Source organism: Saccharomycopsis crataegensis (assembly GCF_037102585.1).
Source record: "Saccharomycopsis crataegensis DNA, jcf7180000000097, whole genome shotgun sequence".
Classification (NCBI taxonomy): Eukaryota; Fungi; Ascomycota; class Saccharomycetes; order Ascoideales; family Saccharomycopsidaceae; genus Saccharomycopsis; species Saccharomycopsis crataegensis.
Genome location: NW_027043837.1, coordinates 470,665 through 485,152, shown reverse-complemented (window position 1 = coordinate 485,152; position 14,488 = coordinate 470,665). Strand labels below are relative to the sequence as shown.

Here is a 14,488-nt window from a genome sequence, read left to right as displayed (position 1 = left end):
TTTTTTATTTATTTTTTTAGCCTTTGTTATTTAGGCTTTATCTTTCTGGGGGGTTTTGATTATTTGGTTTTATATAGTGAATGAAATGAAATATAGCTAGTTTGTTGTTTGCTGTATATTAATATAATTATGGTAGTTTAGTGGTCTAAATGCAATGACAGTGCATATAGTAGGGTGGTTTTCTATCAACGCTCCTAACCAGTGGGCATCGAATCAAATTCGCCTTTTTTCTTCGTCCAAATTATTGCTGCTTCTCTCCCGCTTTATATTTTGCTTCTGTCTGTATTGCAACAATTAATATTACGCATCACCAGTCAACTCAATTGAACAAATATCAACAATGGTTTTCGCTTTAACCCGTCGTCTTGCCGTCTCCGGTGCTGCTAAGAGAGTCGTTGCCGCTCCATCTTTTGCCGTTAGATCCTACAGTGAAGGACATGTTGCCCCAGGTTCCAAGGCCTTCAGCGAAAAGGAAAAGGCCCAAGAAGACATGTACATCAAGGAACATGAAAGAGAACAATTGAAGAAATTGAAAGACAGCTTGGCCAAGATCAAGGAACAAACCGCCACTTTGGAAAGTGAAATCAGCAAAATTGAAAAGAACTAAAATATGAGGTAAAAAGTAATAACTGTTTTATCTTTTTTATTTTATCCCATTTTTATTTTTATTTTCGTTAGTTTGTTATGGTAAATGCACTGCTTTTTTTGATGCCAATTGGAAATATTGGTTTGTACTAGTTTGAGAGGAATTGAATTGAGCTGAGTTTTAATTAAAACCCCTAGTCTCTCTTTCCATATTTTGTTAATCCATTGGTTCCTTTCATCCACCTAGCCACAATTCAATATGAAATTTGGTGCTTATCTTGTTGTCATGTTTATCGCTCTTCTGTCATATCTCATTGGGCATTTTGTTGCAATTGATATGATTGAAGATGTACCAAATACTACTATTGTCCGAGGGTTTGTTTTATATATTCGTGAAATTATTACTAGCTAATGAGCTTGAGTTTTGAAAATATTACATTAAATAAGACCATTTTTGCACTAAGATTATTATTGTAGACGAGTAAAATGATCATTACTTGATTAGAAGATGCGATGATGATGATGTTGTTGTTGTTGTTGTTGTTGTTGCTGTTGATGATGATGATGAGTTCGTGGGGTGCCGATGCCGACATATCACAACAATAGCTGCAAATTTGCTATTATTGAAGCACAAAACATTGAGGAGAAATGATGTTGTATATATAAATACATTTATATATATATCTTATTATTATTTTTTGTTTTCACAATGTAAAGGTCTACATCTGACATATCCTAAACTACAAAGTCTTATAGAATCCCTCATCTTTGGCTTTTGGTATTGCTTGTCCTGGATGATAAGACATTGGGATATATTATCACGTTCCCGAAAGTTGGGGGGGAAAAAAACCAAAAAAAATTGTGTGTAACGGTGGCAAGCGCTATCGCCAACGCGTGCTAAAAAAAGTAACTCGGTCTATTAAAGAATGGACAGGCCAGGTTTTCAGTCTCATAAACCACGCCATAATCAAAAGCAATCACAACTGCTCCAGCAGTTCTTCTCGTCTGATCAATCGCAAGATGCACAAATAGAACACTTGGTTTATCGTTTGACTAATACTTCCCCATCACCGGGAATTGGTCGTCAACTACTTTCAAACATCGCTTACTATATTCCGATAATTAAAAATGAACCTCAATTGGTGTCCGTTATCTCAGGTTTAATCAATTCCCCTGTGTTTTTCACTCAGATTAATATAGCTCCAATAATGCCTGGAATTATAAATTTTCAAGAAGCTTACATGATTGTGGAAATCATTCAGCATGTCGTCGAGAGGAAAATTCTCGTTTCCTGCCCAACTATCTCATTGACAACATTCTATAATCTTATATTAACCACTATTAATGTCAAAGACAGAAGCCCGCAAAATATGTTGAAACAAACATTAATTCTAACGGGGATGTTGCTGGCAAGAGATACCCTTCAAGGATACCTCGACCCAGAACTGGCACTATTTTTCAATAAGTTCGATAAATTGGCACTTGAATCGTTGGTGGAGAATCTAAATTTCATAATGGCGTTGAATTCGGATGATCGACAAATCTATGAAGTTAAAGCATTGAGTTTACTATGCTTTGCAAATGTTTTCCCGGTTCTTGAGTCGGTCCCTTATGGCGATGGTCTTAAAAAGAGATCTTTAAGAGGACCAATTGCCATATTTGCCTTGAATTTGGTATATAACAGCTCTTTAGGGTTCAACGGTGGTGATGCGCTCAGAATATATAATGATGATAAAAATGCAGTACATTCATTATTATTACACCAACCAGTTTTGAGAATTTTTAACAAGATGTCACTTGTGGTGGATAGTGCATTATATGAATCTGGGGTCCAAAATGATTTTGAATCTTTGGGTATAAGTTTACAGATAATGTTGACGTTTAGTAAACGAATACATGACATTGCCTTTGAAAACTCCAGAAAGTTTAATGTTGAATTCATGGCTTCGTATTGGGATCTTTTGAAACAAATTGTGTTTTCAACGGTAATAATCTTCCAATCAGTGGTTAACTTGTCATTGGAGTCTCGTTGTTTGAGCCAGTCATCTTACCTGTTTTTTCCAAGATTTATCACCAACTGGTATCAAAAAGATATGGAACTTCAAAGAAGCCATTTTGCTGATTTTGCTGAAACAATATTGAAAACTCTATTCTACTATCATTTCATCATTGATAAAATTGGAACCGGAGGGTTTAGTGCTTATAAGGACATTTACTCCACCAGCATTGGAATAATTAATACGAGCACAATTGCCATGCCTGATGCTCCCCCATCATCAGCAGAATCATTAAGCGATTTCTTCATTTCTCAAATCCAATTCTCGGATTTAATCCGTGATCCTTCAGCTAGGTCTAAGGTTTTATTTTTGTTAGGATATTGGGAACTGCTTGTATCGATATGCACTTCTAAGTATTATGACAAGGTAATCAATCCGGTGGTGACAGAATTTCTAACTAAACCGTATCGTACCATCGATTTCCAAAATGTTGGTGGAACGAGATCTATTCTTGAGAATTGCCATTCTGTGAAACTCGCGAGTTTGAAGCTTGAAAAATTGGCAGAGTCCAATTGTAATTATGTGGTGGATTATATGGGGGTGGTACTCCACCAATTCCCAATAGTTTTAAGTTATAATCAATTGGTTGTGGCGACTAGTGAAATCGGAGGGTTGGTTCACGGGGACGGAACACTCGGAAGACATGATCCACAGCTCCAGGAAATCATATTGAATAAAATTTATGCCAGAATCTTGCATGAATCCCCAGGGCGGGCCATAATTGATGCTGTGAAACCCGAAGCTGGCAATATTGGAACAACTAGCAAAGAGATGCCACCGACCACTCGATCAGCAGTTATCACGGCATTTATTAGTACTGTTCCGTACATTGAAACGTCTGTGATGTTGTACTGGTTACAAAAATTGCACGTACAGATTGTCAAGTGCCAAGGAGGGGTAGAGCGAGAGTATTGCGAGAAAAAGCTTTGGGAGGTGATATCTAATGATCTTGGGTTGGTGAAAGCAGATGTTGCTATCACTTGGTGGTACAATTGCGTTATTGGCAGGAAATCACATATATAGAGGGATTGCTGTTTTATTAATATATAAGAAGCTGTAATTTGTATACTCAAAGTATATCCATAGTGAACCGAAAGCCCTCGGAAATCCTCAGTCTATCCACGTGACAGTTCTCGGTTCTCAGTTTTGACGTGCATCACGGAGATTGCTAGAAGGTTGCTGTGGGTCGGTGGGCGCTGCGAGATTCCAGAACCTTCTGGCAAATCACGTTGCCACACAGAACGTTCCTGAAGTTCCACACCCTACTAGAATATTCCATCCCACGGCCAATATCAATATATAAGCACCCCGGTGGCCCCCCTTCTTCTGTATATTGCTATTTTAAAATTCATATTTTACTCTTCATTACATTTTACATTTTTATTTATACTATTACACTTTACATTTCATTAGATTTTGTTATACTACTCCTAGTTAACTAATTACAATCACACACACACACAACAACAAACAACAATATTCCACAATGACACAAGCTATTGGTATTGATTTGGGTACTACCTACTCTGCCGTTGGTATTTACCAATCTGGGTCCGAAAGAGTTGAAATTCTCGCCAACTCGCAAGGTAACAGAACTACCCCATCTTTTGTGTCTTTTACCGACACCGAACGTCTCATTGGTGATTCCGCCAAGAATCAAGCTGCTATGAACCCAAAGAATACTGTGTTTGACGCTAAACGTTTGATTGGTAGAAAGTTTGATGACCCAGAAGTTCAAGGTGATATTAAGCATTTCCCATTCAAGGTTATCAACGATGGTGGTAAGCCAAAGATCCAAGTTGATTACAAGGGTGAAACCAAGGTGTTTACTCCAGAAGAAATTTCCAGTATGGTGTTGACCAGTATGAAGGAAACTGCCGAAGCCTTTTTGGGTGGGAAGGTCACTGATGCCGTTATTACCGTCCCAGCCTACTTCAACGATTCTCAAAGACAAGCCACCAAGGATGCCGGTTTGATTGCTGGTCTTAACGTCTTGCGTATTATTAACGAACCAACCGCTGCTGCCATTGCTTATGGTTTGGACAAGAAGGATGACGGTAAAGGTGAACACAATGTTTTGATCTTTGACTTGGGTGGTGGTACTTTTGATGTTTCTTTATTGTCTATTGACGAAGGTATTTTCGAAGTTAAGGCCACTGCTGGTGACACTCACTTGGGTGGTGAAGATTTCGATAACCGATTGGTCAACCACTTTATGCAAGAATTCAAGCGTAAAAACAAGAAGGATATGTCTTCCAACCAAAGAGCTTTGAGAAGATTGAGAACTGCTTGTGAAAGAGCTAAGAGAGCTTTGTCATCATCTACCCAAACTTCAGTTGAAATTGATTCTTTGTTTGAAGGTATTGACTTTTACACTTCCATCACCAGAGCCAGATTTGAAGAATTATGTGGTGACTTGTTCAGATCCACTTTGGACCCAGTTGAAAAAGTTTTGAAGGACTCCAAGATTGACAAGTCTCAAGTCCACGAAATTGTCCTCGTTGGTGGTTCTACTAGAATTCCAAAGGTTCAAAAATTGGTTTCTGATTACTTCAATGGTAAAGAATTGAACAGATCTATCAACCCAGATGAAGCCGTTGCCTACGGTGCTGCTGTCCAAGCTGCTATTTTGACTGGTGACACTTCTTCCAAGACTCAAGATTTGTTATTGTTGGATGTCACCCCATTATCCCTTGGTATTGAAACTGCTGGTGGTGTTATGACCAAGTTGATTCCAAGAAACTCCACTATTCCAACCAAGAAGTCTGAAACCTTCTCTACTTATGCTGACAACCAACCAGGTGTTTTAATTCAAGTGTTTGAAGGTGAAAGAGCCAAGACCAAGGACAACAACTTGTTGGGTAAGTTTGAATTATCTGGTATTCCACCTGCTCCAAGAGGGGTTCCACAAATTGAAGTTACTTTTGACATTGATGCTAATGGTATTTTGAATGTTTCTGCCCTTGAAAAGGGTACTGGTAAGACCAGCAAGATCACCATCACCAACGATAAGGGTAGATTGTCCAAAGAAGATATCGAAAGAATGGTTTCCGAAGCTGAAAAGTTCAAGGAAGAAGATGAAAAGGAAGCCGAACGTATTGGTGCTAAGAACGGTTTGGAATCATATGCTTATTCTTTGAAGAACACTATTGGTGAAGCCAATTTCAAGGAAAAGGTTGATGCTGCCGACTTGGAAACTTTGGAAAAGGCCATTGACGAAGCAATTTCTTGGTTAGATTCCAACACTACTGCTACTACTGAAGAATTCAAGGACAAGCAAAAGGAATTGGAAGGTGTTTCTAATCCAATTATGACCAAGTTCTATCAAGCTGGTGGTGCTCCAGGTGCCGCTCCAGGCGGTGCTCCAGGTGGTTTCCCAGGTGCCGCTCCAGGTGGTGCTGCTGAAGCTGAAGGTGCCGCCGGTCCAACCGTTGAAGAAGTTGATTAGTTTTCCTCACCTTCTTGAGATTTTGACAACATTTGAAATTATATATATTTGTTGATTTTTGTACTATACTTTACACATTATATTTTTTATAATAGGCTATATGATTATATTTTTTTTTTCAAAAATTAATGGATGATTTGTGAATAAAAAAAAAAAAAATTGTAGCTTCAATTGTACATTTGGAATAAGTACTTGAGTGATATTTATCTAAGTTATATCCGGAAGTCAGATACTAACATCAAAAACTCTCCTCATTTCATTAAATTTGCTGAGTTTTTAATTTGAATTGTTTATACCAGTAAATTACTCAAGAACTGTTGATAGACAAAAAAAAAAAAAGAAATATCTATATAGTTTACAAACATGTTAGAAACTCAACAACATAATATAGACAATAAATAGCAAATCAATAATCCGTAATGGAAAAATTCGGTCTAGCGAACGACAACAAACAAACATAACTTCATGGAACAGTAAATAAAGCACTCATTTGATGGTTTCAAGGTCATAGTCTTCTGGGAACAAGAAATCGCCATTACACAATTTCACTTCCATCAAATAATCGTTTTGGAAATCACCGTACAAAGTTTCTGAATCACCAACCATCTCCCTAGTGTAAGCGGCTTGTTCATCAGCAATAAAATTCTTTTTGAAGTTGAGGTTAGAATCCGCCAAGAGTTGGGCATGACAAGTGTTTTCCAACAACGTGAATCTGTAAGCGGCCTCATCGATAGTTTCTCCGGTGGTCAACAACCCATGGTTTTGCAAAATCACCACCTTATTTTGTTCACCCAACGCCTCGGCGATTTTCTCACCTTCTTCGGATTCCAACACCACCCCACCGAAATCGGTGTAAACTGCTTGACAGCCATGGAAAGTACAAGAGTCTTGGTTCAACATTTCAACGGGTTTACCAAAACATGACCAAGCTTTACCATAAATGGAATGGGTATGACAAGCAGCGTTGACATCAGGCCGGGCTTTGTGTAATGCCGAATGAATTTTGAACCCAGCAGCATTCACGGCAACTTGGTTGCCACCAATAACATTTCCTTCTTCATCGACTCTGACCATATCACTTGCTTTCAATAATCCAAAATGGATATTCAAAGGGTTGATCCAGAAAGTGTTTGGGTCTTCTGGGTCTCTCAAAGAGATGTGCCCCGCACCACCTTCGTTATAACCTTTACGAGCAAATACTCTAAAGGCGCCAGCCATATGTTCAAGCATCCATTTACGATGGTGGTACACCGAAGCAAAAGAGGTTGGCACTGGAAATGGTGTAGGGAAACCCTGACTAATGTTTTGAGCTCCTTGTTTGATTGGTGGTTTTTTGCTGTTATCTTGATTATTGCTGCTGCTGCTAGCGGTAGCGGTTATCTTGGTTTCGGTGGTTGTCTTGATCATCGTGAGCAGAGTCTTTTGGTTTTGTGTCGATGTAACAAAAGAAGTAAAAGGAACTTATGAGAAACTTTTCCTGGTAAAGCTCTGCTGAAGATTTTTCACCACAAGAACAGTGGTTGATAGTGAGTTTGGTCTGGTGTTTACCGCTAAAGGGATCCGTAAGCGATGGGGGGGGCCTGGGGCCCCTCTTTATGTTCACCAGATCCGGCAGTAATCAGGTTGCCCTCCCTCCCTTCCTGGTGGTATCCACCGATATTGTACAGACCAGCAGCGATTGGGGCAATCGTACTGTTTTAAACTATATGCCCATGGAGAATAATTGCACAGCAAAGTTGTTGTTATGTACAAGTGTTATCACCATCAGTGGAATCAATGAGAAAATGACATCATGAAATTCTGGCTGGTTTTCCTGTGAATGGAAAACCAGCCCTCCTCTAACAACAACAAAACCTCCCCATTTTTCTTCTCTAGTTTGATAGTATCTCTGTTCATTCAGTATCTGATGGACGTTTCAATATGAGCGCTACTGACCGGCGGAGCTTCTTGTTGGATGTGTGTGTTTGCTATTCAGCCCTACACTGTAACAGGGGGTAATACCCGGTGGAAATTGATCACGTGCAGTATCAGATCGCACGCCAAAAAAAAAAAAAAAAGTAAACAAATCCATAAGAAAGAAACCCCCATCAAAAAGTGTGCTTATATACTTGATACCCACATAAATATTGCCAATAATGGACGCAGTGCAGCTCCTAAATAGGAATGAACTACCCTTCATTCTCTCCTCTGCTTCGACTCCTCCCATTCTTACGCTGGATCATATCAAAGTTCAAGGCCCATCCCTCAATGGTGCCGATATGCAATTACAACAAGCACTCATACTCCAAGATTTGACATATGTGCTACTTGGTCTTGAAGGGTCCTATATCAGATACTCCAGCACATATGTCCAGGCATTGAAGGAGAAAAACTCAGAAAAGGGACTAGAGGCGCTTCTAAAAGGACCTGATTACAAATTATCCAAACATTTAAACCAGTCATTGAAGGATATCACCAAAGAGATCATAAAATTGGGGAGGTTTTATACAGCGCTAGGATTCTTCGTGAAAATTTATGACAATAACTATTTCGGACAGATTAATCAGTCGTTGGCAGGTTTCATTAGATCTACGCTTGATGAGTTCCGACTAAACTTAGAATTGATAATTGAAAAATTACTGGCAAGGTCTCCAGGAACACCGCAAATGGATGGGTTATCAGCGTACAATATCCTCCTATTAAGCAATGATTTAAAATCCCGAGGAACAGATCTCAAACTCAGAATTCTTTATGAAATTTGCCATATAATCTTTAAGGACTCAAAACGGAGATTGTTACATAGCAATGATTTCCAAAACTTCATTTCCGGTTTAAAGCTGGATTTCATTGCTGCCACACGAACCACAGAAACTTCGGCGGCGATGTTAGATCACGATAATTCAAGACTTAGAGGAAATAATGATCTATCAAAAAACGGTTCAAGCGGAGCCCTTGACCTTTCTACTGATACCTCGCAATTGTCGGTGTGTAAAGGTGGGGTGGTATTGAAAACTATCAGTCAACAGATAACGAAAAACCAGGGTAATCCAGAAATTGTCCAATTTTTGGGTAATCTATTTGATCACGTTTCCCAAAACTACTTACTGATGTTGAACAACTGGCTAGTAAATGGAATTATTGATGATCCGTTTGATGAGTTCATGATTAAACCCACTAGCAGTGAATCCTCAATCTTCAATTTTAGATCAGGGACAATATTAGATAATATCACTAAATCTTCAGGTTTGAATATTCCAGGAAATTCTAGCGCCAGTAGTGGCACCACTGGTCCATCACCGTGGGACTCGAAATTTTCGCTCAGGAGGGATGGTTTACCAAGACAATTTGAAGATTATTCACTTAGAAATAAGCTTTTGCTCACGGGAACTTACTTGAACATGGTAAAAGACTGCGGGATTCTCATTCCCTTTGTGGATATTTCTGCACATTCTTCAACCAACTCTTTCAGCTCGATAGTACCCACAGACACTCACTTTGTCCAATCACTCAGTGACATCAACTTACTAAATATCCAAGTTGAGCACTGGTATTACCGTGCAAACTACCAACTAATGTCCTTATTCTATCATGGTTATGATCTCCTTGGAATAATACAGGACTTAAGAAACTTGCTCTTTATTCATGGTAGATCTGCTGTTTCTTTCTCTTCGCTCATATCTCACAATATGCCAGCATTGAGAAGTCATTGTCGCAATGGACAATACCATTTACCGGAACTTCAAAGAGATTTTTACTATTACTATGAGGATACTTTATTGTTGAAATTTGGGGATTTGAAACTTGAATCAGTCTGTATATTTACTGAGCTTGAAGATATTCTTAATGTCAAACCGATAAATCCTGAAGGAATTTTCAATACATCATCCTACCAGGCACTAAAAAATATCGTTAATGAGTCTATTGGTCCTAGGGGCTCGAATGCTACTAACTCCGGCTCCAGCTCGAGTACAAATCATGTTTCGTTTGAAGATTACTTGATAAATTATTTGACATTTGATTTGACGCTACCTTCCCCATTGTCACTAATCATTGATCAGACGGAAATTGCGAAATTTCAAATTATTTTCCGTTGGCTTGCAGTTTCTTCCTATCTAATCAACTTATTGGAAGAGGCATACCTTGACCTTCAACATACAATGAGAGTGGCAAAAACAGAATTAAAAAGTGATCGCAAAACTATTGAAGCCTTAGCTAGGCTTTCGATTCTAAATTATAGATACTTGAACCTCCTTAGATCCATATACACCTCATCTCAACAAGTTATTGAGGAGCATTTTACCATTAGTTATAAAGGATTAGTGGATGGAACTCCGCAGGCCAGCTTCTTGAAATCTTCTGCTGGTGAAGATCACAGCCGTAGTGGACCGATAAACAGTACAATTTTCCAGCACCATTCGCAAGTTCCGCTTAGTAGCTACTCTCCTTCCCCAATGAATTCTTTTGTTAGCGGGGGATCTTCTCCCACTGTCCAGACATCATTTGAGCAAACAAAGCAGATTATTCAAGATATGTTGGACTCGATTCTTTTGTATTCTCGTCTAACAGATAACAACTATCTCAAGTTAGTGCGAGGGTATTTTAAAAGGGTGGTGAATTTCCGTAAATTTCTGAAAAGAATTATTAGTGAAATCACGTTGGATGATGACTTGGCAAGCGATCAAGGAAAATCAGTGAACAAGCGGTTCATTGGAGAATTTTCAAACTATTACAAGAAATTTTCTAATGAAATTAGTGGGTACGAAAAGAAGTTTAAGGAAACTAGGGAAAGCTTACCAAAATAAAAGGCTGGCGTTATAAATTGAATTTTTACTATTCCAAGTGGTCTTCTTCCACAATGCTTTACGTAAGATATATTTATACATATACTGTAAATAAGTTGCAAAAGTTAGACTATCAGCTGTTATTTCTTTTGCTTTTTTCTTACAGGTCTGCCTTTTTATAATATATTGGATCATTCTTAATGATTTCCAGTGATAGCGAAAAAGAAGTATGGTAACTTATGCAAAATTCTATACGGTTGACGTGAGATGTCTCAATTCTTAGTCACGGTAGCAAGAGGTGGTGGCTTCTGGAGGGTGTCTAAAGGAACACTCTTGAAAATCTGGCTTGATTCCGGATCACTAAATTTCATTGTTAGTTAAGATTTTCTTTTTTAACCGTTCCTAAAGACTTAGTCTAAAAAAAAAAAAAAAAAGAAAAAACGCACTCTAGATTCAAAAACCTGTTGAAAGACCAATCAACCAAAATTCTGAGGAGTTCAATACTGGTGAAATCCGGCCACAAGGTTCCGGTAAAATGAATGGTAGAATTTTCATTACATTGCCACAACAAATAATCGCTAAGTCTTGTGACCCCGCTGGTTCTGACCAACAAATCCACATGAGCGGAATCAGGACCATAATAAAAGCGATCCCTGACATAGTCACTGTCAATGACAGCAACGTTTTCGATATTACCATCGGATGCATCGCTGGTGATTTGTTGCAAAGAATAGCATATCTCATCTCTAGAAGTGTACGGGGCACAAATATTTAATATGCCGCTGGTTGAGAAGTTAGAAAAGTGTGCCTCGTAATTAAATGGTGCAAATTTAGATACATACCCTGTATAATGCTTCTTTTTTTCCTCAATTTCTTCCAAGTCTTTCAAAATATCTTCAGGAATCATTGACTTGTTTCCAATCACCCTGATTTTAATCTGGCCCATATCCAAAGCAGATCTTGTCTTGTTAGTAATTCAGGGTCCTTCCTACAGAACTGGAAAAAAAAAAAAAACTCCCTTCCAGATAGATAATTTATCTATCGCATCTACTCATTATTTTCTCTCAGGTACTACTTACTGATTATCATCGGAGGTAACGGTAGTCAACCTGTCCCTTAACAAATTAAACAAATTTTTCACTTCTTCTTCTGACCGATTGAAATTCTCAATTGAAAACGCATACACCGAAACCTCTTTGATTTTCAAATTATAACATGCAGTTAGAATCTGGAAAAACAGTTAGTAACAGTAATAATAATAATAATGACAAAAAAAATACTAGCGCCTGTTTTATACATGATAACACTACTCACTTTCACTAATCTGGCTGCTCCAACAGAATGTCCTCCTTCTACGGGAATTTTCTTATGTTTAGCAAATCTCCTATTACCATCCATGATAAATGCCACATGTTTCGGAAGCGGTCCAGTTCTAAGCGCTGCCAACAATATACTATTGACAAGATCGATGCAATGTCTAATCCCTGGAGCGTTTCTGATAAAACGACAAGTAAGCCCAAAATAAGCGTACAATGTTGTAAGAAACAAATGTCCAAAATATGAGAACATTTTGTTGCAATAGAGGCTGATCTTTTTAAGATGGAAGGAAAACACGCAAATAAATAAAAAAAAATGGAGAAACAAGAACAAAGGAAGAAGATTTGGGAAACAGTAATTTATACATAATTGGGAGTGCACTTAGTACATGTGTCAACATGAAAAATTACCTTGACATATTTGTTACCCGCTCTGAAATTTATGCCCAATGGAAAAAAGAAGTGGTCCCTGGCGGGATCGAACCGCCGATCTTGGCGTAACAATGCTTTTAAAGCTGTTATTAGCACCACGCCTTAACCAACTGGGCCAAGGGACCTTGTTGTACAACAGAAATATATTTCCGTGTCTATTGTGCTTCTTTAAATACGTTCCGCTCCATTGGTATATGTATTTTTAATTGTTGTTTATTTCATTTATTTCTCAAATAATTAGATTAATTTGTTTTTTATTTTGAAAAACTGGATTTTTTATTTACTATTACAGTTCTTTCCAGACGCTATCATGGTTATCTTTATGACTAGAATGTTTGTCTGGGAATATCTAGGGTATAATCCGACCTTTCTAGAGGCCATTACGGGAATCCAACGATTGGGCAGTCAGTTATACTAGATGATCGTCTATATTTATTCAGAAGTGTTAACCATCATTTATTATGTCAAATTTTTCAGTTTTGGAACAATATGACGGAGGAATATGGGACTTTCTACCGGCATTCATTACATAACCATTTCACAAAGGGTACCATTACATATTGATATTGATCTACTAATTACTTGATTATAAGGAGTGACAATAAGGGCTAAAAATAATAATATTTTTCAATATTACTTCAAACATCATATAAAATATTTAAACTATGATATAAAAGTTTTAGTTCACGCTGAGAACTACATGATACCTCTCGATACCACACCCCTGGACATGATGTAGTCGGCAAGTAGAACTTATACTACTTTCAATATTGATGAAAAAATGACTCTTAATATCTTATACATCTCCCTGTATCGGAGTATGTTATAGCTATGGGCATATAAAGATGAGTATATCTAAATGCATGATTATTATATCTATATGCATGATTGTTATATCTATATGCATGATATAATCATCAGTAGACAGAGCCTGGTAAATATGTAGGATTCCAAATATTATATATAAACTCAACGCGAGTAGCAATAGCAGAGTAATATTTTTTGTTTTACTATATTTATTATTCCAATATATCTAAACATCATGAAATTGTCTGCCGCTTTAAGATTGAGAAAAGATTACGTTGGTAATCTTGATAAGTTGCGAAGTAGAATAACTAGCAATTGTGTTGTCCAAGAAGGATCGGCTCCTGCTGAAGACCCCAATGTCTTGATTGAGAAGTATCTTCGACTATCTGAGATTTTAAAGTCATTAATCAGTGATATAAACTATACCAATTCCCAGATACGATTTAAATTCAATGGTTCCAAAGTACCGAGAACCATGACGGAAGCGTTAGCAGAAAGAGATGAACTTGAAAGAAACAGAAATGCGTTGCAATTGATGGCCAACAAAGGGGTGATTAGTCAAAGTATCTATACTAGAAAGGAAATCAAATCCGTATCATGTGTTGATGTTCATGCCATTCAAAAAAGAGTTAACAAAGTTGCTGCTCAGGGAAGAAGGCTAGAGGACGCAATAGAAGAACAGAACTGGATATGTGATTTGATTGCTACAGTAAACTATGACGATGACGATGATAATTAGGACTTTTGAATTCATTTTTATTTATTTATTTGAAGATTATATGAAGTTAATTATTCTGATGAAAGATCTGGTATCATTTTTTCGAAAAGGCGGACAGCACCCTCCTTATTGTTGACAATAAACTTAAGGTTACTTTTCACAATTCACAGCAGCATTTTTATCTTTTACATTTAGTTCCAGGCTGTCGATTTTCGAAAAAATGAGAGGGTGGGCTAGGGGGACTTTCACCATGAAAGTATATATATTATAAATGTACTATTTATTTTTTGGGATATTCGCTCTGTAGTATATTATATGTTTGACATTATTCCTGGCTTATGTTTTTCCCTCAGCATCTGTGCTTT

General features: G+C 37.7%; 7 protein-coding genes across 7 annotated transcripts; 5 read left to right on the top strand and 2 right to left on the bottom strand. All coding sequences in view use genetic code 12, as the record gives it.

Annotated features, from left to right (window-relative positions):
• Positions 1–340: 340 nt before the first annotated feature.
• On the top strand, positions 341–607 carry DASC09_056270 (uncharacterized protein; the record flags this gene model as incomplete). Its single annotated transcript, XM_064999212.1, has 1 exon — positions 341–607. One exon carries the CDS (start codon positions 341–343, stop codon positions 605–607), a length of 267 nt encoding a protein of 88 aa, XP_064855284.1.
• A 904-nt stretch (positions 608–1,511) lies between these two features.
• PEX8 (Pex8p) lies at positions 1,512–3,665 on the top strand (the record flags this gene model as incomplete). The annotated part of the gene is made up of 1 exon (XM_064999211.1): positions 1,512–3,665. The coding sequence occupies one exon, from the start codon at positions 1,512–1,514 to the stop codon at positions 3,663–3,665; it is 2,154 nt and encodes a 717-aa protein (XP_064855283.1).
• A 463-nt stretch (positions 3,666–4,128) lies between these two features.
• DASC09_056250 (uncharacterized protein) lies at positions 4,129–6,090 on the top strand (the record flags this gene model as incomplete). Its single annotated transcript, XM_064999210.1, has 1 exon — positions 4,129–6,090. One exon carries the CDS (start codon positions 4,129–4,131, stop codon positions 6,088–6,090), a length of 1,962 nt encoding a protein of 653 aa, XP_064855282.1.
• Positions 6,091–6,576: 486 nt separating this feature from the next.
• Positions 6,577–7,497, bottom strand: DASC09_056240 (uncharacterized protein; the record flags this gene model as incomplete). The annotated part of the gene is made up of 1 exon (XM_064999209.1): positions 6,577–7,497. One exon carries the CDS (start codon positions 7,495–7,497, stop codon positions 6,577–6,579), a length of 921 nt encoding a protein of 306 aa, XP_064855281.1.
• A 728-nt stretch (positions 7,498–8,225) lies between these two features.
• Positions 8,226–10,871, top strand: SPC97 (gamma-tubulin-complex subunit SPC97; the record flags this gene model as incomplete). Its single annotated transcript, XM_064999208.1, has 1 exon — positions 8,226–10,871. One exon carries the CDS (start codon positions 8,226–8,228, stop codon positions 10,869–10,871), a length of 2,646 nt encoding a protein of 881 aa, XP_064855280.1.
• A 251-nt stretch (positions 10,872–11,122) lies between these two features.
• Positions 11,123–12,419, bottom strand: DASC09_056220 (undecaprenyl diphosphate synthase family protein; the record flags this gene model as incomplete). The annotated part of the gene is made up of 5 exons (XM_064999207.1): positions 11,123–11,210; positions 11,297–11,632; positions 11,693–11,809; positions 11,930–12,078; positions 12,165–12,419. 5 exons carry the CDS (start codon positions 12,417–12,419, stop codon positions 11,123–11,125), a joined length of 945 nt encoding a protein of 314 aa, XP_064855279.1.
• A 1,221-nt stretch (positions 12,420–13,640) lies between these two features.
• Positions 13,641–14,144, top strand: DASC09_056210 (DIP1984 family protein; the record flags this gene model as incomplete). The annotated part of the gene is made up of 1 exon (XM_064999206.1): positions 13,641–14,144. The coding sequence occupies one exon, from the start codon at positions 13,641–13,643 to the stop codon at positions 14,142–14,144; it is 504 nt and encodes a 167-aa protein (XP_064855278.1).
• Between the last annotated feature and the right edge of the window lie 344 nt (positions 14,145–14,488).